Consider the following 23,378-nt stretch of genomic DNA (forward strand, 5'->3'; position numbering starts at 1 on the left):
AACACTCTTACGAATAAGAACTATGGTGACAGTATTTCTAAAAGTAACTTAAATTATACAAAAAAAAACCTCTTTTTCTCTAAAAACTCTTTAAGTACATTCTTTATTCGTCTTACTTCAAATCGTCCGCAATCTCATTTAAATTATTTTGTCAAATGAAATTTCACATTATTCAAAGCGGACAACTTTCTCCAATGTAGGACAATCTAATCCGGAGTAAAATGTCCTATCGGACAGTTTACTCCGACGGACAGTTTTCTTCGTTACAATCCGTATACTAACGCATGCGCAGAATATCATTTTGTAAACATTAAACGATATACTTATTTAACGCGACACCGTATTTTTTTCACCGGATTTCTGTTACTCGACGTAATCAGTATGCTTCTTATGGTACAAAAAATATTTTCAAAAAGTTAATTTAAAATGGCAGCTAAAATAAAAAAATTTTTAAGCGATAAAGTATTTAACAGTCATATTGTAATTAGCTTAAAAAAAATCAAAAATAATATTTAATTGGAATTCTGACATGCATTTTTAAAGTCTGTTTTGTGAAAGTATGATACGAATGTGTATTTTTAATAGAGTTTTATTTCAAGTTAGTTTTATTAAGTTGGTATTATTATTTTGTGATTATTGTTGCTTTATTTTTTTGTAGTTTTTATTGAATTTATTAAAACTAAGAATTTTACTGTTAATGAAGTGTTGAATAAATATTGAAGGTATGTATGGTTTTTAAAAAAAACTTTTCAATTTTATTTTTTTAAACTTCGTTCCTAACAACTTGCCAAATTTCAATTACAATGAGTTTTAAATTTCGTTTAAAATATATTTTAAATTTTATTTAAAATACATTTTAAGTTTTATTTGAAATTCATTTTAAATTTTATTTAAAATACATTTTGAATTTTAGTTAAAATACATTTTTTATTTTATTTAAAATACATTTTGAATTTTATTTAAAATACATTTTTAATTTTTAAAAACGTTTTTATTGAATTTATTAAAACTAAGAATTTTACTGTTAATGAAGTGTTGAATAAATATTGAAGGTATGTATGGTTTTTAAAAAAAACTTTTCAATTTTATTTTTTTAAACTTCGTTCCTAACAACTTGCCAAATTTCAATTACAATGAGTTTTAAATTTCGTTTAAAATATATTTTAAATTTTATTTAAAATACATTTTAAGTTTTATTTGAAATTCATTTTAAATTTTATTTAAAATACATTTTGAATTTTAGTTAAAATACATTTTTTATTTTATTTAAAATACATTTTGAATTTTATTTAAAATACATTTTTAATTTTATTTAAAATACATTTTGAATTTTATTTAAAATACATTTTTAGTTTTATTTAAAATACATTTTTAATTTTATTTAAAATACATTCTTAATTTTATTTAAAATACATTCTTAATTTTATTTAAAATATATTTTTAATTAACAGGATTTTTTTTGTCAACATTTTTTTATATTTAGCATGGTTGTATAGAGCTAAAAGAAACTTTAAAATTGAGGGGTCTTTCAACTTTAGAAGTTAAGTGAATCTAAAGTTATTGCATTTTTTGTACAGAAAAAACTTATTCTTTTTTGACATAACGCCTTGTACTTAAATATAGAAAATTGGCTTTGTAATGGCACCAATATAAAATGAGAAAACACTAAAATCTAGTGCAAATATCACGACAAACAAAAGAGAAAAGCATAAGCAATATAAACTTAATCAATCTTTTTTTAATGTTTTAAATCAAGAAAATCTAAAAAAACAATTAAAACACTAAAAATAAATATGTATACCAGTCTCCACCTAAGGTTCTTTTATTATCTAAAAAAAATAAAAATGCTTCAATAAAGACAAAAACTTTTTATGCTTATTATTGGGGCAGTGAACAATTTTAAAAAAATCAATACAAAAAAAAAAGCATGACAACATCAAACCGCTTGCATAAAATTTGAAATGATGTAGATTACAAATCCTTTAGTACCAAATCTTCAAAGAAATATAAATAAATACTTGTTTTAAATTAAGGAAAGGGTATAATTGCCATTTCCATATGGACTTATTCAAAAAGCACTTTTTTTTTTTATACAAATCAACCTTTTCATCAAAATTTTGTTAAGGATAGTATATTAATATTAAAATTAATTTACTAAAAATAATTTTCAGTTGTGAATTATAAATTTGAAAAAAGATTAAGAAATTCTTATTTTAAATTAAAAATTTTTGAAAAATGCTTAGGTAGAATAAAGATAACTGTGGAACATCATTAAAGAATTTTAGTCAGGCCATTGGGTAAATTATCACCATCATCATTTATGCATCGTCATTGTCATGTAGATTTTAGGCTTTCAAGTGCAATGATTTAGAAACTATAGCCCCATTAACACCATGCAATAGCATTCCCCTATTTATGAATAGCAAAAACAAACAACTTTAAAGCCTTTTTTCTAACTTTTCTACAAGTGTCTGACTTTTTCTAGAACTATTTTCTGGATAGCTCTTCTTAAAATAGTGATTTTTATTACATGTAATAGTATTTAAAATAATTATAACCTCCTTAACTTTGAAAAAATATATTTAAAAAATTGTCTAAATGAAGTTAACCGCAGTATTTGCCCATCAATCAACAAGTATTTTTAGATTTGTTTTTTTTTTATTTGCTACAATTATTTGAAATAAATAGAAAAAATACAAGCAACTTGATACAGTTAAAACTTTGAAATATATTTTTAGATTACTGACTTTATATAACATTAGGCAATTTGTATAACAGAATTTACTATTAGGCTCTTTGTATAACAGATTGATTATGTCACATGTAATCTGGGTCATGTCTCTTTTCAACTTCTTCCACTTCTTGATTTTTTTTTACACAGCCAAACACCCCCCCCCCTCCTTCCCTCACCTAGGATTTAAAGCAGAGTTTAGTTGATTATACTTTAAGTGACAGTTTTTAGATTTTCTTTAAAAGTCTTTGAATAAATTGAGAGATATTAATGTGTATGCAGCATAACTTATATTGATTAGTATTTAACAAATTATTGGTTATAATGAGTGCAAATTGTTTGCAGATTAATATTTGCTTTTCCAATTCTTAAGTTCAGCAGATATTTATCTTCATTTAATATTTCCGAAGCCTCAGATTACTGTGGTGTTTATTTTTATGACAATTTAACTTTAATTTAATTCCAATAAAACAAATATTCGTGATTTTCTCTAATTTAAAAAAATTGAACTGAGTTGTTTTCAAACCTACTTTTTCTTATACAATTTTATAAATAAAGCTAAACCTAACAAATAATAAGAGAAATAGAAAGAAAGAATAACATATTGCAAAAATGGTAATATGTTCTACTTTTTTTCCTGTGAAATAGAATAAAATGAAACTTTTTTTAAGATCCTTATACTATATCTTAAAGCATTACAAAAAATTTAGCCAAGAAATAAATTTTCTGTCTCAGGACCTCATGAATGGACCGATGCATTCATATTTATTTTTGATTGATGATGAATATTTGACTTTAAAATAGCAAACTGTTCAAAAAAGCACTGATCTTTTTGACAATTTTTGCTTCAATGATCATTGTGTTTCTAATGGCAAGGTGTAAGCAATCTGAAATATCACAAAATGATTTAGTCATTTAAGACTTTACTGAGCAGTAAAGAAAATCTACTTCTTATTTTTTATGACATACGGTAAAATTCATAATCATTTAGATAAATTCTCACTCGCTTCTCTTTGCATTATCATAAGTTCAATATGGCCATAGATGTTTTTTTCTCTTTCCTGCAAAATAGAATCTTGACTAAGCATTTGACCAACCCTGTTAAAAACAAATTAAAACATGTGTGTATCGCATAACTCAAACAAAATAGGAAAGTTACAGCATTTTTTTTTTTTTTTACTTGTTGAACACGCTTGATAAACACACTTGGACAGAGAATTTTGAGGTGTGGTCTAATGTAATTAATGTGGAGTACTTTTTAAAGCAGCATGCCTCTGCTTCTAAACAACTTTTTGAGCTTTCCATGAATCCTGGTCACTTTTAATGCTGCCAATTCAACTTGTTATTTATCTTTAAAGGTGTTTGACACATATACGCCAGGGGTAACGTTTAGTGGTGGTGACTTGTAGTTAATAACATGTATTGTCTTTTGCTATTGCGTAGTTTTGTGTTGATTTGTTTCTTTTTTTTTTGCCTATATGCATCACTTTACATTTTTTGTATTGAATAGCAGGAGACATTTTACCACTCTACTGCTTGTTGATGTTGTTTTGCAAGGAAACAATATCTTTGCTTGATTTACTCAGATATTTTTTTTATTAGCTCCTATAGTTAATCATTGGCATATATTTTGATGTGATTATTAGGTAATATTATTTGGGAGATCATTAAAAAAGAGAATAAATAGTAGTGGGCCAACCTTGTGGTACCCCGCTTGTGGCACTTTTTTATTTAGACTTATGATAATCACTTCCTACTCGCAATAGATTAATGAACTACTGCCATATGCTTTAAGTTCATATAAAAGTCAATAGTGTGATAAACTATTAAAAGGTAACAAAAGTCAGTGTAAATTACATTGATAGCATTACCTTGATAAGTCTATATAGTTTTTTATTTAACACTAAATATATTTTATGTATAATCTATGAAATAGATTAACCCTTAAGATATCTCTTGCTTCACATAGATTTGTGATACAGCTTCTCCTGCTTTTGAAACCATGTTGTTTGTTGGTGATAAGATCGTGTTTGTTGCAGAACTGCATAATTCAATTACATTTAATCCTCTCATAAATTTTGTGGGGTACAGATGTAAGTGAAAAATTTTTTTCTGGACCTTTTTTTGATGATAGGTCTATGTTTTATTTTCTCTGAAGGTTTTATCTTTTTATTGTCTGCAGGTTCTAAAATGAATCCAGGTTGGAAGTAATTGTTAAGAACACTTGTTAATAACATTTTGTCTGTGGTGATATGGTCATTTTCATATTCTAGTGATCACTTACAATGTATCTCTCATATTTTGCTATTGCTGTTTGTACGATATTAGGAACATTTTTGTGATGTTTTATACTCTTTCGTAATTGTTTCAAAGTCCAAAATCCAGTTTCAAGGTATTTTGCGCAAAGGCTGCATTTAACTGTCTTTCATATATATATAAAGGCTGCATTTAACTGTCTTTCAAATATATATATAAATATATATATATATATATATATATATATGTATATATATATATATATATATATATATATATATATATATTTATATATATACATATATATATATATATATATATATATATATATATATATATATATATATATATGTATGTATATATATATATGATTTTTTATAAAAGTATTTGATGAACAAAAAAAATACAAGCAGCCGTGTTGCAGTGGTAGCGCACTTGCCTCAGAAACATAGGATCCGTAGTTCAAACCCCACCTCTGGGCAAGTTTTGCGACATCTGTTAGGAAGGAGGCATGATCTTCCAATTAAATGCTCATCTGCTGTGCTCTGCGATAAGACCTTAAGGACTTCTTGGGGCACCTAAATAAAAAAATTAAAAGCTTTGTTGCAATTTTAAAAAAAGATTTTATTTTTTTAACAAGCGCTTTTTAAGCGATTATAAAAGTTAAATGAGCACGAAAACACTAGTGTGTGTATATATATATCAGGGATGCGGAGTCCCAAAAAGACTCCGGATTTGAAAGTCACAAAAAGATTACTTTATCCTAGTTTTTAGTATCCAGGAGCTCTAAAAATATGAATAAGTTTATGGACTACTAATAGGAAAAAAGTTAAGACTTTTAGGTTAGAGGAACAATCATTTTTTGAGCCCGGAGTCCTTAAGTATAATGGCGGTAAGGACTCCGGGACTCCGAGCTTAAAAACAACGAGTTTCAAGTCTTTAAATCTCATGAATTTTTTTCTTGTCACAGATCATAAGTCAACAAACATGTTTAGAGCTTCTGGACACTACAGACTTGGAAAAAGTAGAGATATAAAGCCGGAGTTCTTTTGAGACTCCACATCCCTAATATATATATATATATATATATATATATATGTATATATATATATATATATATATATATATATATATATATATATATATATATATATATATATATACACACACAGTATACAGGGGAAATTGTTATTGTTATTCTATAAAATTGAGAATTTTTATTGAAGTTGTCCTAATTCTTAAAATTAAAAAAAAAGGTCATTGAATTTTAGAAGTTTAAAACCAGTTGAGAATTCCACGGTATACGTGGTGCCATAGGGCTAGCTAACACTCTGGTATAGTGTGGTGTGGAAAATAATAACCGGTCAATGATCACCTGGAATGACTAAAATTGTTATTTTGACCTCCCAAAATAAATTCTCGCAGGTCATTGTTGACCAATTGAAAAAAAAAAATCAGAGTTTTGAAAAACAAGGTTTGACAAATAATCAGTATATAATTTGGAAAATGCATCTACTAAAATTTCATAAAATTATTTAAGTTCTAAAATGCGTTCAAAATAGTTTTATTGTTTAGTATATGCTCCTTTAATTGATTTTGTTGATAATATTAAATATGATGTAAACTATTAATTTTTTGCTTCACTTATTTAGATTAATTTTATTTCACTGGATGTGGTACCATAAATGATTAAAGTTCTATTTTATTATTATTTTAATAAATATATTTAATACATCATTTTGATGATATATGATAGTTATTGTATTTAAGTAAAAACATTTTTTTTTTCAACTGTACTTTTAACTTTGTTTTTCTTTTATTTAAATCTGCAATAATAAAGCTACATAATTTTAAATATAATTTTTCTTAAAAATTTATACCTGGCTATTTTCAGGGATGATGAATCCAATGAAATGATCGGAAATGTAAAATAATATTGAGTACTTGTATTTATCAATTTAGATAAATTTAGGCAATTTTTGAAATAAAAGATTTTGATGCTCAAGTCACCCATGTGTCCATTTGATGATATCAAAAAAAAAGTTTTACACATCATTCTATATTTAGTGATCTTTCAAAAAATATAAGGATTTAGAACTGCAAGTTTATAGATTTCCATATATGAATAACAGGGCACAATCCCAATGTTTTTAGAGCAAAATAGTACAATTGATTTTTCACTACCTTTCAGGCTAGCTGGAGCTTTGAAACTTTGCTGTAGTGTTGATGTAGTGGCATTGCTGTAGTGTTGATGAACATGCATGTTAAAGTAGTAACCAGACTAGTCTATGGATAGACTTACAACACAGACATAGACAATTCTGTATGTTGTAATGGACACAACAAATGTTTAACTTTTTGTCCTTGTTGTGTCTATCAAATTTTTGATGGTGTCCTAAGATTGCTCAGTTAAAAAATAATTTTCACTTCATAAGTCTACAAAGCATAATTTTTTGTCTATTTGTTGTCTATGATTTTGTCTAAATTTACTTGATTTCATAAAACCAGAAATCTTTCATTACCGTATTATTTGAAGATTGTTATGTAGTAAATTTATAATATTAAAAAAATATTGAAATGACATCAAAACTCCAAATGACGATCATTGCCCATGATTAATTATTGTTTAAAACTTGCGTACATATTCATCAATAATATGAAAGTAAAAAACATTTTTCTTTTTCACTATTGTTTTATTCACAAACCTAAATAAATTTTAACACCTATTAGAATCTTCTACTTACTAATCCACATTTTATAAAGGACAACTCCTTGATCACATATTTTTAAAATAATTTTATTGAAGGTGATAAAGATTTTAGTGACTAAGGAAAATTTTTTAAATGATAAACTTACCTTCAACTTTTTTGAAGTAATCCCAAACTGGAGAGGGCATTTTAAAAATAAATTTTCACGCACATTCACTGAGAATTGAAAAACAACTGAACTGAGTAATTAATGAACTTCAATTGAGCACAAAATAGTCCATTTTGAGGTTTTTAAATATACATTAACTTTTTAATCAACAGCACACGCTGGACAAAAAATTAAAAAATGAACTTCTGTTAGAAAAATTGTATTTTTAATTTTGTGCTCGTTTTCAGTTTTTGAAACGATGCTGCAGTGAAAATTTAATTACTCGTTATAAGTCCAAATTATATATTAAATAGATCTTCTATACCTCATTAAAAAATCGAGATTGTTCATTTAGTGTCCGTTTTTAAAATGATTGTCTAGAAAGACAAACATTTTTTATAGACAATTCATTTTTGATAGTTGTAATTAAAATTGTTGCAATTAGTGCTTTGTCGAAGTCTATTTTTGTCCTTTTATAATAAGGCCATTAGAGATTGTCTGGTTGCTATGTTAAAGTTGTTTCCAGAGCCCAAGACACCAGGGGGGGGGGGTTGGGTCATTTACCCCACTTTTTTGTAGTGGAATCTTGTGACAGATTTGTCCATCAAGATAGATTGTGATAGATGGTCCATCAGACTAGGGCACCAGAGGCCATTGGTTTTCATTTGGTTTTTGATCATTATATATTCGATGTTCTTTTTTAGAATATTTTAAGAAAGCTAATATGTTTATAAGAAGTTTGATTTCTAAGTATACAAAATAAAAACAGTCATCCATCTAAAGTAATGATTTTAACAGAATTTTACATAAAATTTAAATGTCAAATTTTAAATTTTTTAAATTATAATTAGTGGATATTTTTAATGCTAAAATGTTAACAGCAAGTTGTTTAATTAATTAAAATCCAACAGTAAAAAAAAAACATCCTGCCATAAAATTCACCAATAAAAAAGAAAATTATCGCCTTTTTTTTACTATTATTATTTTTTTATTTTAATAATTTATTTTTAATTTTATTATCTTTCATTATTTTAACTGATATTTAATTCTAAAATGTCTAATAATTTAATTCTAATAGTTCTTATTTAATAAAACATTGAGTTGCTTTATTAAATAAGAACCATTAACAGAAACTATTAAAAAAAAACATGTCATTATACTAGTATAGAAGAAATTTATTACCTATTGAATTCATTGTCAACATTTTTAACATTTAGCAAAAATTTATTACAATTAAACACAAGGTTGTTTAATTGTAATAAATTTTTGCCAAATTTATTACAATTAAACCTTAAAAAGACAAAACAATTATCTTTCATATTCAAAACAAGATAAAAGAAATTAATCACTGTTTGGTTTTCCATTAACATGGTTACCATAGTGTTTAAATTGCTTTAATTATATTAATTACTATTAGTTTTTCATTTTTAATTTAATCTGAAATGCAACTTAAAAGTTAGTTTTACAGTAAGAATGGATTCATGTATTTTTGGAAAAACTGTCAAATGATACTTGTTTTAAACTAATTTATTGTAGAATGACTGATTTAAGGGATTTGATTGTTGTAAAAAAGATGCCAGAGAAGAATTAGTTTAGAGATCTGGAAAGAACAGTTGACAAAATTTTAACAATCTGCCATCATCACAAAAAGTAGAACAATTCCTGGAATCAGGACCTATCATCAGTTTAACCCAGGATCTATATATACTATTAGCTTTAAATTAGTGTTTAAAGTTCTCAAACTAATCAGCAAACTAACATTAATACATTAAAATTTGGTGAGTTAATTCTGTGTAAATACTCTCTTCATGTGTTTCATTGGATTGGTGTGATAAATGAAATGTATTGTTTTGAAATCTTTTCATGATAATGGCAGGAAAAAGTTAAAATTTGTCATCTGTTAAAGATATTATAAAAACATTTATCAACCTGCATGGCCCTTTCAATAAACTTTTATGTCCATCTAGAGCAGATGAGTATTGGGTTTTAATTACCAACACAATTTGTATCATTATACACCTGTAAACAACAACTGACACTTTATTTTTAAAAAGAGTGTCAATTTTTTAATCTGTTTTATTTTAAATAAAACAGATTAAAAAATTTTTGAAGAAAATATTTTCAAAGTTTTACTTTAAGTCAAAAAAAAAAAATTAAAAATGAGTAGCCATTTTTAATTTTCTCTGGTAGCCTGCCCTAGAAACAATTTTAACACATGTTCATCAAGACTACACAAACACTGAAATTTTCAGAGCTCCAGTTTGTCTGGAAAAGAATATAAAATCTATTTTAATATTGCAAGATTCTACTAAAAAAAAGTGGGACACATGATCCAGCCTCGTCTAGTGTCTTGAGCCTTTTTAACAGTTTTAATATGCATGTTTATCAGTGCTTTGAAAATGCGAAAAGTTTCAGAACTCCAGCTAGTCTAGTAGGTAGAGAAAAATTAATCACAATATTCTGCTACAAAAACATGGGTCCGTGCCCCATTTCCTATATATAGAAATCCATATACTTGCAGAGTAACAAAAAAACTGTTTTGTAATGAAATTGATTTTAAATTTTGATGAGGTAAGCAACTATTGATGAGGTAACTGGGGAGTGCATGTATCAATACGCCATCCACCTTTTACCCCACTCCTTGCCACACATACTCTTTCCTACCCCAACCAAATGAAGTTATAAATTTTTTCATTTTTTTATTAATGTCTTTCTTTTTATTATATATTTAAGTTTTACTTTTTTATTTTATTCAGAACCTCATAATTAAATGTCCTAAAGTTTAAAAAAATTATCATAATGATAAGCAATCAATATAAATTCAACATAAACCAATTTTCTTATTACAATGCAGCTAACTAGCCAACATCAAAGTAAAAAAACAAAGAGTATAAAAAAGCGGTATTAAAGATTGTGATGTTCTAGAAAAAAATTTTAAATTTTTCTTTTTTAATGCATAAGAACACTTTGCAGGTTTCACAATAGCTATAGGGTCTTGATTCCTGCCTTTTTTTATAAGAACAAACTTCACATCCTGCCCTAGATAGGATAATGATAGGAAACAATAATAATAATATGATTATTGTTTAAATGAATGTTTTCTAATATTTGTAAAAAATCTACTTCTTGAAAAAGAATTTGAAACAAGTGAAATATTTAGGTCTTGAGAATTATTCCAATAGCATGACAAAGATAGTAAACTATAGTAACCAATTAAAATATTTATACCTAAGAATACAAATAACTCATTCATTGAAATTGCAGTTTTTTGTGTTTTTGGTTGATATAAAATTTGTTTTCAAATAAAATTTTGTCTCTTATATCAATATTAAAGAACTTGATATTGATGAGACAAATATTCTTTCTTGTCACTGCAGTCAATAAAATAATCACTGACAGGTCCTTCTGGTAAACATAATAATGTTGATTTACGTTTTTGTTTTTTTTCATCAACTATTGTTTTTCATTAATATTGAATTCTTGGCCATGAGCTGTATTACTTTTGGTAATTAAAACAGTTACATTTTCATTTAATGTTGATTCAAGCTCTAACACTTTTTCATACATTAGTGTAAAGTCTTCCTCTATAGGTAAATTATTGATTTCAAAGTCAAAGATATTTTTCATTACTTTGTTCAATATCTGTATCAGTTGAATTATCTAAAGGTATTTCTTCTTGCATTACCAATTGTATTCGCTTCTTCAGCAGCGTACCTTTTTTTAAACATTTTTAGTGATTACTAGTTTCTAAAAACAATAACAGTTTTTCGGAATTTGAAGAGTAAAATAAAACAAATCTTTAAAATCAAAAATTTATGACAGAAAAAATTTATAAATATATATATAGATATATATATATAGATATAGATATATAGATATATAGATATATAGATATATATATATATATATATATATATATATATATATATATATATATATATATATATATATATAGATATAGATATAGATATAGATATAGATATAGATATAGATATAGATATAGATATAGATATAGATATAGATATAGATATATATATATATATATATATATATATATATATATATATATATATATTATATATATATATATCTGAATATATATATATATATATATATATATATATATATATATATATATATATATATATATATATATATATATATATATATATATCTATATCTATATATCAGTATATAAGAGTAAAAACAAAAGTAGTTTTTTTATTTCTATTGTCTAGAGTAATATAGTAGACAATAGTAGACCAACTTGAGTATGTATTATATAGGAAAAGCCCAAGTTAGGCAAGCTTATTTAATAATGAAGTTTGTGGTATGCTATTTAAATGTTTTGTTTTTTTAACTGTTTAAACAATTTCAAATACAATAGACCTCTTCACAGTTTCAATAATTCATGTGCGTGCATATTCAGTATATGTCATGGTTCCTTATGCACAGAATTGCATAAAAAAAGTAAATACACAGATATACTATGAAAGCATTCTTGAAAGAAGCAGTTGTTTACATGAGATTTTTTTTTTCATAATAAAGTTATTGATTTTGCTTTATATAAGTTTATTTTAACCATTTTAAGTCTAAAATTTATACTGTATACTATATGCTATATATTTATATATATATATATATATATATATATATATATATATATATATATATATATATATATATATATATATATATATATATATATATATATATATATATATATATAGTACTGGCCCCAAGGAGCACTGGGAAAATATGCGTCGATATGAATTTGGGGTGGTGGGCTGGCCTAAATCAAGTCAAAAATTTCGAAATGAGTGAATGCAAGAAAAGAAAAGGAAGAGCTGAAAGTTACTATTTTCTCTGGTTTTATCAATTTTTAACCCGTTTCTATACTTTCTTTTTCTTTGATGTGGGCCGGGCAAATGTAAAATTCCCAGGCCAATTTATATATATATATATATATATATATATATATATATATATATATATATATATATATATATATATATATATATATATATATATATATATATATATATATAGGCACACACATATATATTCGGCTGGGGTGAAAATAAAAGTTAAGTTAATTAATAAATATTTTGTTGTGTAAATGAACAAAGAATAATAAAAATATTAGTATGAGACATGGGGAACTACCCCATTTTTACTCTTAAACATCAAACAGGTCCCTAATATTAGAGAAAAAAATTTGCTTCAAAAGTATGCCATGTTGGGTCTCAGAAGAACTGAAGTTCTATAAAAATTTCATAAATAATAATCATTTTTTTAAAAAATATCTCTAAAAAAAGTTGAAAAAACTGGTAAAAAATTGATTTTTTAGTAATGTTAAAAAATGGCAGTTTCTACACATTAAAATGTAAACTAATAATATAAATACAAAGTAATAGTTATTTTAGAAATTTTAATATTTTTATTATAAAATTTCACTTCATTTGAGACCCAAGATAATATACTTTTAAAGAAATTTTTTTTCTATAATATTAGGGACCTGTCTGATGTTTAAGGGTCAAAATCAGACACTTCCTGTAAAGCATTTTTACAACTGCTTCTGGTTTCATACATGGATTGGCAAATTAGTACAGTTTATTGTGATGAAATTCACACTTGTTTGTTTTCACCCATATATATATATATATATATATATATATATATATATATATATATATTTATATATATATATATATGTATATATATATATATATATATATATATATATACACACACACAAATATATATATATATATATTTATATATTTATTTATTCGTAAAACTCGGAGTTTCATGCCTTTTACCAATCATCAGCCATTGTGTATAATTTGTAAAGTAAAAACTGATTAAAAAATACAAATTAAAATTATGGTGGAAGGAGTTCTGATGTTACAAAAACAAAAAAACAAAAAAAGACGTTAAAGATTTTAGTCCCCAGTGTCAAATAAGGAAAGTAAAAAATTCTTTGAATGCCGGCACTTTGATATTTTTTCATATCTTTTATAATGTTTTTTTCGGTATAAGTGAAACTGCGTTTAAATTAAGATATGCCAACCATCTTAAATCTTTCAATGCACCCAAATATAAGAATGACACTGAACTTTCTAAAGAAATATGGAAACTAAAATTTAAAAATATAAAACCTGTGTTTTCCAATTATACACAATAGCTGGTGATTGCCAAAAGGCCTGAAACTCAGAGTTCCATCAAAAGTTGTTTTTATTCATTTCATTTTAATAAATAAATATTGCTCTATTATTTAATAGTATTGAGGACTCTTAAATGCACAAGAGTATTTGTATTATTATTATACCATAGTAATGTAAATATATATATATATATATATATATATATATATATATATATATATATATATATATATATATATATATATATATATATATGTATATTTACATTACTAATATAATTTTATTCATACTGTTATATACAATCAGAGATGCAAATTTATAATGTGGAAGTACTAGAGCTTCTGCTTCTTAAGCAAGAAGCTCTAGTACTTCCACATCTCTTGTCCCTTGGAGTAAGCAAGCTTCTCTATGCAGCAACTTTATAAGTTTGTGTTTTGTGTTTCAAAGTGTTATGAAAGCATTGTAATGTCAGTTTAGATATAAATAATAAGTACGGCTGTTGTGGCCCCATTGGCCTTAGTGAGGTGAATAAATAATATTCAAGGGACATGAAGGATTTTTTTTAGATATAATACATTTATAAAATAGATTTTTTGTGCATTTTGTAATAAAGGTACTAAAATTGGTACTGAGAATTGAGTATTTCGATTAGTATTAGTTTCAAATACTGAAATGTAATCAGGCTTTTTGTGTATGTTATTCAGTTCCATAAAAAAATTAAACTGACAGATTTTTAGAGCAGTTTTGTAACCTTACCATATCACTTTGACAACATGGGACAGATATTGAGGACAAATTCAGTCCTTTAAAAATAATTCTTAACATTGATTTTAATTTTTAATTAAATAATGCAAATATTAAAATTACTTCAATAAAATTATTAAATTTTCTTTCACATACTTTTAAGTACATATTAAATTATATGTACTTAAAAGTATGTGAAATATGCTGTAAGTAATACTATAAAATGATTTGATGTTATAATGTTTATAAGAATACAAAAAATCCTTGAAATGATTTGGTGATTATGTCATTGCCGAAATTCTCCATCCAGAATCATCAAAACGGTACAATCAATAAAAATATACAGAAGTTACCAGAAAATTATTTTTATGATGAAGAAGTTTATAGTTTAAATTTTCCTAGTGTCTCAAATGACCTCAAAGTTAAATTGCAAGAAGATATGCAAAATCGTTCACGTGTCACCCAAAAAATATCAAATAATGAAGACAAATGTTTGTTTGGAGAAAAAAGTGCATTCATTCATATAAATGTAAAAGACAGTGACACATTGCAGAAGCTGGCTCTCATGTTTAATTGTAAAGTACGTTTTTTTATTGTTACTATATTTTTTAATTATTTGTATATTTTATAATTTCTTATTATTTAAGTAAAAAAAAATTATATTTAAATTAAAGTATAATTTACATAAGTATGCATTTTTTATAATAAATTAAATAAGAATGCATTTTTTTATAATAAATTATCCAAGTATGATTTTTTTAGTATAAATTATGTAAGTGTGCATTTTTTTAAAAAAATGTTATTTTTTAAATAAAAGAATTATTTCGATTTTATGAATGAAGACTGATTAAGACAACTATAGTCTCTTAAATTAAATAAATTTAAAATTAAATAACTTTGATCTTGAATAATGTTTTTATATCATTAAAACGCTTTTAAATAAAGTAACAAATCACTGCTAATGATTTTTTATATAAAATATTAATGAATATATATAGTTTTTTTTATTTGCACAATCATGTATTTTTTATGATAAAAACATTTTTAAAATTTAAATATTTTTCTTTTACTATCTGCAAATAAATGTTTAAACGTGTGAAAAATTTAGACTTATGATGAGATATTAAATGTTGTTAATTCAAGGCTCATTTAAAAAAAAAAAAAAAACTAAATTGTGAGAAAGCAAACATAAGACAATAATGTTGTGCATCATGAAAGTTTTAACAAATAAGTGGTATAAGTTTAAATAAGTATACTTTAAAAAAAAAAAATTTTTAAACAACACTTAAATTTTATTGTATTTTATCTATATCTTGTTATTGATGTTTAATGCGGTAGTGGTGTAGTGCGGTAGTGGTGTAGTGGTAGAGCGCTCGCTTCGTAAGCGAGAGGTTCCAAGTTCGATTCCCACCACGTCCCTGGTAGTACCGCGCTCAACTTGTTTCTCCGCGCAGCGGCCTTGTTCGTCAAGGTTCGTGTTTCGAAGTTATAGAGTTGAGAGAGGGTGATAACCACAAGTAGCCTCCTCATCTGTAGTGGCCTTCTCGGCTTTGGGGAGGTGAATTATTTAAAAAAAAAAAAAAATTAATGTAAAATGTTCAGTTTAAATTGATTGTTTTAATATTCTTTTGATCTAAAGGAAAAAAAAACAACTACTAGTGACCATTGTGGATTGGCCACATTGTATTTTTAATTCTAAGTTTAATTATTTTAATACTTCTTTGTTGCAAAGATAAAGCGTTCTTTAAAAGTTGCAGGCTTTTTAAACTATTTTTAAACTGAGCAGCCTCAGAAGCTAGAGATAGGTGGTTTAACACCACCTCTGGGCAAGTTTTGTTTTATCGGTAAGGAAGGAGGTGTGTGCGTCCTTTCAAATGCTCTTCTGCAGTGCTCTGCGATAAGACTGATAAGACTTCTTCAGGCACCTAAAAATAAAAAATTAAAACTACAATGATATATGATATAAAGTAAACTTTATATTGTAGCTTGCTAAAACATTTTTTCTCTAAAAATTGTGCAAGCGACAGAATTTAAACCCCTAATTTGTACTTTCAAAGTGTAGCGAACTAATCACTTCAGCCACTAAGGGAAACTAATCTAATAATTCTCAACACTATTTAATAAATAAAAGATGATATAACTTTATAAAACAGCAAATAATTGCTATAAATAAAATTAAAAAGATATTGCCACAATGCAATTTTCAAGTAAAAGTAAAACTGTAAAATTTAAATATGATAGATGTTTGAATACAATTCTGTTCACTCTTTCTTACAACTAAACTGCCATGACTCTTCCTCATCATTAACTTAGGTCTAATGGTTGCTGTGAATTTCGTGTCAAACACTCACAAATGGGTTACAACAGCAATAAATTCAATATTAACATATAACAGATTTTTATATTTATTGCTATTGTTACTTATATTATGATAATTATGATTATTACTTTTATCTCTTTTTTTTAATTACTATAATTGTTTTACATCATTGTTAGTTGTTACTTTTTATCAATTTCAAACTGTTGCAACTTTCTAACTTATATATAGCTTATATAACTGTATATAACTTTCTAATTATTTCTACAGGTACTGAAAAGTTTAGAACCACTTAACAATTTTGTGTAATTTCATTTTTTTTTTCAATGTATGAAACTAATATTGAACTTTGATGATAAATTGTATATATATATATATATATATATATATATATATATATATATATATATATATATGAAATGCTTTAATAAAAAACCTAAAGGAATTTACACAGCATTCAATCGCATACACATTAAGCGATCAATAAACAAACACACACAAATGAATTGAATTCAAATGAAAATAAATACATTTTAAACATTTAAACTTTTTAATAAATACATTTAAACAAAGCAATGTAAATATTTATATCAATATTTACATGGATATCCTTTGTTTTTAATCACCAGATGAAGTCTTCTTGGCATACTTTCAACCAACTTTGAACACTGATCTTTATTAGCTTCCAGACACCAAACTCATCTGATTTCATCATTCAAGGGTTCTGTAGATGTACATTTGGTTCTATCAAGATTATCTTTGATGAATTTCCACAAATTTTCAATTGGATTAAGATCCGGACTAATTCCAGGCCAAGGAAGAACTTCAATTTTGTAGTCTACAAACCAAACCTTTGATATTTTAGAGGTGTGACAAGTGGCATTATCTTGCTGAAATATTGAACAGTGAAGCTTTTTCAAAGAACATTATGCATTTTGTGACAAGATGTCAACATATTGGGCACTGTTCATTTTTTCGTTCTTTTCAATGAACTCTGTACTTCCTGCACCCTTATATGCAAAGCAAGCCCAAACCATGACACCTGGAGAATGTTTAACTGTCTTGATGGTGTATCTTGGATCATATTTTGAACATAAACTATATCATTGTTATAATATGAACATAAGCTTATTGTTGTAAATTATTTTTTATTATATTATTAACATTAATATGTGATTTTATATTTTCATCATTATTTGTTTAATCATTTTAATTTACGCATGCTTTTATTTATTATTATTATTAACATTGTTGTGATTTTCTTATTTTTTATTTAGGTGTCACTCCATTGACTAGTTTTAACTATATGAGTGACATCTAAATTAACTTTAAAAAAATTCTAATAAAATTTTATAATTTTTCGATTTTTGGTTAAATAAATAAAAATAAATTTTTATTGACTTAAAGTCCACTCAGTGTCTTTAAGTATCCAAGTCATTTAAGGCTGGAATCAATACCTTTTAAGGCTGGAATCGATACCTAGTTTTATTTACCTAATTAGTAATCAATTACATCTTTGTAATTAATTGTTAATTTATTTACTAAATTATTTACAATAGTAACTTCTAACATATATATTATATGTACAAAACCAAGTAGATGTATTACTGATTCATTGAGCTCATATTCAAAATTTTAATTTATTTAACACCTAAGATTTTGATTGATTAAAGTAAAATTTTGTCTTATAAGCTATTTTTAAAGAGGTTGTTTATTATATTTTTAAAAAGGTTATTTATTATATTTTAAAAGTGGTGTTACCAGGTTGCACTAAGGTAGTTTGTTAAAATATAAGGTAGTTTGTTAAAGTATAAGGCAGTTTGTTAAAATATAAGGCAGTTTGTTAAAATATAAGGTAGTTTGTTAAAATATAAGGCAGTTTGTTAAAATATAAGGTAGTTTGTTAAAGTATAAGGCAGTTTGTTAAAATATAAGGTAGTTTGTTAAAATATAAGGCAGTTTGTTAAAATATAAGGCAGTTTGTTAAAATATAAGGTAGTTTGTTAAAATATAAGGTAGTTTGTTAAAGTATAAGGCAGTTTGTTAAAATATAAGGCAGTTTGTTAAAATATAAGGTAGTTTGTTAAAATATAAGGTAGTTTGTTAAAATATAAGGTAGTTTGTTAAAGTATAAGGCAGTTTGTTAAAATATAAGGCAGTTTGTTAAAATATAAGGTAGTTTGTTAAAGTATAAGGTAGTTTGTTAAAATATAAGGTAGTTTGTTAAAATATAAGGTAGTTTGTTAAAATATAAGGTAGTTTGTTAAAGTATAAGGTAGTTTGTTAAAATATAAGGTAGTTTGTTAAAGTATAAGGTAGTTTGTTAAAATATAAGGTAGTTTGTTAAAATATAAGGTAGTTTGTTAAAGTATAAGGTAGTTTGTTAAAATATAAGGTAGTTTGTTAAAATATAAGGTAGTTTGTTAAAATATAAGGTAGTTTGTTAAAATATAAGGTAGTTTGTTAAAATATAAGGTAGTTTGTTAAAATATAAGGTAGTTTGTTAAAATATAAGGTAGTTTGTTAAAGTATAAGGTAGTTTGTTAAAATATAAGGTAGTTTGTTAAAATATAAGGTAGTTTGTTAAAGTATAAGGTAGTTTGTTAAAATATAAGGTAGTTTGTTAAAATATAAGGTAGTTTGTTAAAATATAAGGTAGTTTGTTAAAATATAAGGTAGTTTGTTAAAATATAAGGTAGTTTGTTAAAATATAAGGTAGTTTGTTAAAGTATAAGGTAGTTTGTTAAAATATAAGGTAGTTTGTTAAAGTATAAGGTAGTTTGTTAAAATATAAGGTAGTTTGTTAAAATATAAGGTAGTTTGTTAAAGTATAAGGTAGTTTGTTAAAATATAAGGTAGTTTGTTAAAATATAAGGTAGTTTGTTAAAATATAAGGTAGTTTGTTAAAATATAAGGTAGTTTGTTAAAATATAAGGTAGTTTGTTAAAATATAAGGTAGTTTGTTAAAATATAAGGTAGTTTGTTAAAGTATAAGGTAGTTTGTTAAAATATAAGGTAGTTTGTTAAAATATAAGGTAGTTTGTTAAAGTATAAGGTAGTTTGTTAAAATATAAGGTAGTTTGTTAAAATATAAGGTAGTTTGTTAAAATATAAGGTAGTTTGTTAAAATATAAGGTAGTTTGTTAAAATATAAGGTAGTTTGTTAAAATATAAGGTAGTTTGTTAAAGTATAAGGCAGTTTGTTAAAATATAAGGTAGTTTGTTAAAGTATAAGGCAGTTTGTTAAAATATAAGGTAGTTTGTTAAAATATAAGATAGTTTGTTAAAATATAAGGTAGTTTGTTAAAGTATAAGGTAGTTTGTTAAAATATAAGGTAGTTTGTTAAAATATAAGGTAGTTTGTTAAAATATAAGGCAGTTTGTTAAAATATAAGGTAGTTTGTTAAAATATAAGGTAGTTTGTTAAAGTATAAGGCAGTTTGTTAAAATATAAGGTAGTTTGTTAAAATATAAGGTAGTTTGTTAAAGTATAAGGTAGTTTGTTAAAATATAAGGTAGTTTGTTAAAGTATAAGGTAGTTTGTTAAAATATAAGGTAGTTTGTTAAAATATAAGGTAGTTTGTTAAAATATAAGGTAGTTTGTTAAAGTATAAGGTAGTTTGTTAAAATATAAGGTAGTTTGTTAAAATATAAGGTAGTTTGTTAAAATATAAGGTAGTTTGTTAAAATATAAGGTAGTTTGTTAAAATATAAGGTAGTTTGTTAAAATATAAGGTAGTTTGTTAAAATATAAGGTAGTTTGTTAAAGTATAAGGTAGTTTGTTAAAATATAAGGTAGTTTGTTAAAATATAAGGTAGTTTGTTAAAATATAAGGTAGTTTGTTAAAATATAAGGTAGTTTGTTAAAATATAAGGTAGTTTGTTAAAATATAAGGTAGTTTGTTAAAATATAAGGTAGTTTGTTAAAGTATAAGGTAGTTTGTTAAAATATAAGGTAGTTTGTTAAAATATAAGGTAGTTTGTTAAAATATAAGGTAGTTTGTTAAAATATAAGGTAGTTTGTTAAAATATAAGGTAGTTTGTTAAAATATAAGGTAGTTTGTTAAAGTATAAGGTAGTTTGTTAAAATATAAGGTAGTTTGTTAAAATATAAGGTAGTTTGTTAAAATATAAGGTAGTTTGTTAAAATATAAGGTAGTTTGTTAAAATATAAGGTAGTTTGTTAAAATATAAGGTAGTTTGTTAAAGTATAAGGCAGTTTGTTAAAATATAAGGTAGTTTGTTAAAATATAAGGCAGTTTGTTAAAATATAAGGTAGTTTGTTAAAATATAAGGTAGTTTGTTAAAGTATAAGGTAGTTTGTTAAAATATAAGGTAGTTTGTTAAAATATAAGGTAGTTTGTTAAAGTATAAGGTAGTTTGTTAAAATATAAGGTAGTTTGTTAAAATATAAGGTAGTTTGTTAAAATATAAGGTAGTTTGTTAAAATATAAGGTAGTTTGTTAAAATATAAGGTAGTTTGTTAAAATATAAGGCAGTTTGTTAAAATATAAGGTAGTTTGTTAAAATATAAGGTAGTTTGTTAAAATATAAGGTAGTTTGTTAAAATATAAGGTAGTTTGTTAAAATATAAGGCAGTTTGTTAAAATATAAGGTAGTTTGTTAAAATATAAGGCAGTTTGTTAAAATATAAGGTAGTTTGTTAAAGTATAAGGTAGTTTGTTAAAATATAAGGTAGTTTGTTAAAGTATAAGGTAGTTTGTTAAAATATAAGGTAGTTTGTTAAAGTATAAGGTAGTTTGTTAAAATATAAGGTAGTTTGTTAAAGTATAAGGTAGTTTGTTAAAGTATAAGGTAGTTTGTTAAAATATAAGGTAGTTTGTTAAAATATAAGGTAGTTTGTTAAAATATAAGGTAGTTTGTTAAAATATAAGGTAGTTTGTTAAAGTATAAGGTAGTTTGTTAAAATATAAGGTAGTTTGTTAAAATATAAGGTAGTTTGTTAAAATATAAGGTAGTTTGTTAAAGTATAAGGTAGTTTGTTAAAGTATAAGGTAGTTTGTTAAAATATAAGGTAGTTTGTTAAAATATAAGGTAGTTTGTTAAAATATAAGGTAGTTTGTTAAAATATAAGGTAGTTTGTTAAAGTATAAGGTAGTTTGTTAAAATATAAGGTAGTTTGTTAAAATATAAGGTAGTTTGTTAAAATATAAGGTAGTTTGTTAAAATATAAGGTAGTTTGTTAAAATATAAGGTAGTTTGTTAAAGTATAAGGTAGTTTGTTAAAATATAAGGTAGTTTGTTAAAGTATAAGGTAGTTTGTTAAAATATAAGGTAGTTTGTTAAAATATAAGGTAGTTTGTTAAAATATAAGGTAGTTTGTTAAAGTATAAGGTAGTTTGTTAAAATATAAGGTAGTTTGTTAAAATATAAGGTAGTTTGTTAAAGTATAAGGTAGTTTGTTAAAATATAAGGTAGTTTGTTAAAATATAAGGTAGTTAGTTAAAATATAAGGTAGTTTGTTAAAGTATAAGGTAGTTTGTTAAAATATAAGGTAGTTTGTTAAAATATAAGGTAGTTTATTGGATGCACTCCAAACTTTTTTCCTGTGTGAGCTTAAATAAAATTGCTTTTGCTAATTGAGCCCTGAATCATATATCTTTTATTTTGATTTATTATCAACATATAATTTTTAGATATCTGATATCAAGTTAGCCAATAAAATTTATAAAGAACAAGACTTGCATGGTCTGAAGACTATAAAGATCCCAGTTTTACCAAATAGTATATTGCATGAAGAGTTTTGTAAAAACGAAGAAAGTGAACAATCCTTGAAGAATCAACAGCCTTCAGATACAACAAAGGAATCATTTCGTATGGAAAATTTCGATATTAAAAATGAACTAGATTATTTGTCAGATGACAATGATACATTTGACGAACAAAGTGAATTGCGTAGTCTTCTTGCAGATAATTCTGTGAAACATGTTAAAACTGGTCAATTTGTTGTTGATCAACATGATTTAAATATTGTTGATTATCTTAATGTTATAGACAAAAGAATTGAACAAAGTTGTGCAGTATTAGACTCTACGACTGTCAGTAATGACGAAGTTCTGAATTTGATAAAAACCGACTTTGTATTTCCGAATGTACAGAAAAGTTCTGTAGAATCTTTAGGTTCTTTGGGTTCATATAAATGGACGCATTATTTTTTTTGCTTTTGTTTTATTGCAGTGATTTGTCCAACTGTAGGTTTTTTATTATATAAATTTAAAATACAGTAGTTTTGGCTAAAAACATTTTTAAAGACTGATATTATTGTTTAAAATATTGAAATGAATAA

At 24.7% G+C, this 23,378-nt stretch overlaps 1 protein-coding gene across 2 annotated transcripts; it reads left to right on the forward strand.

Moving 5' to 3' along the window:
• The first annotated feature begins 970 nt into the window (after positions 1-970).
• On the forward strand, positions 971-23,328 carry LOC105845445 (lysM and putative peptidoglycan-binding domain-containing protein 3). 2 transcript variants are annotated; one of them, XM_065815159.1, is made up of 3 exons: positions 971-1,052; positions 15,157-15,334; positions 22,729-23,328. In XM_065815159.1, exons 2-3 carry the CDS (start codon positions 15,194-15,196, stop codon positions 23,317-23,319), a joined length of 732 nt encoding a protein of 243 aa, XP_065671231.1. In that variant the 5' UTR covers positions 971-1,052; positions 15,157-15,193; the 3' UTR covers positions 23,320-23,328. The 2 variants fall into 2 exon arrangements, with proteins under 2 accessions (XP_065671231.1, XP_065671230.1); XM_065815158.1 differs by having other exon boundaries at positions 972-1,052; positions 15,005-15,334.
• The last annotated feature ends 50 nt before the right edge of the window (positions 23,329-23,378 follow it).

Source organism: Hydra vulgaris, chromosome 13 (assembly GCF_038396675.1).
Source record: "Hydra vulgaris chromosome 13, alternate assembly HydraT2T_AEP".
NCBI classification, from domain to species: domain Eukaryota; kingdom Metazoa; phylum Cnidaria; class Hydrozoa; order Anthoathecata; family Hydridae; genus Hydra; species Hydra vulgaris.

What these genes read in the sequence shown, in the direction of transcription:
- LOC105845445 (XM_065815158.1), top strand. Translation starts at nt 15,038, where the DNA reads ATGTCATTGCCGAAATTCTCCATCCAGAATCATCAAAACGGTACAATC. An exon ending in CTCTCATGTTTAATTGTAAA is followed by an intron (nt 15,335 to 22,728) that starts GTACGTTTTTTT and finishes TATAATTTTTAG; the next exon opens with ATATCTGATATCAAGTTAGC.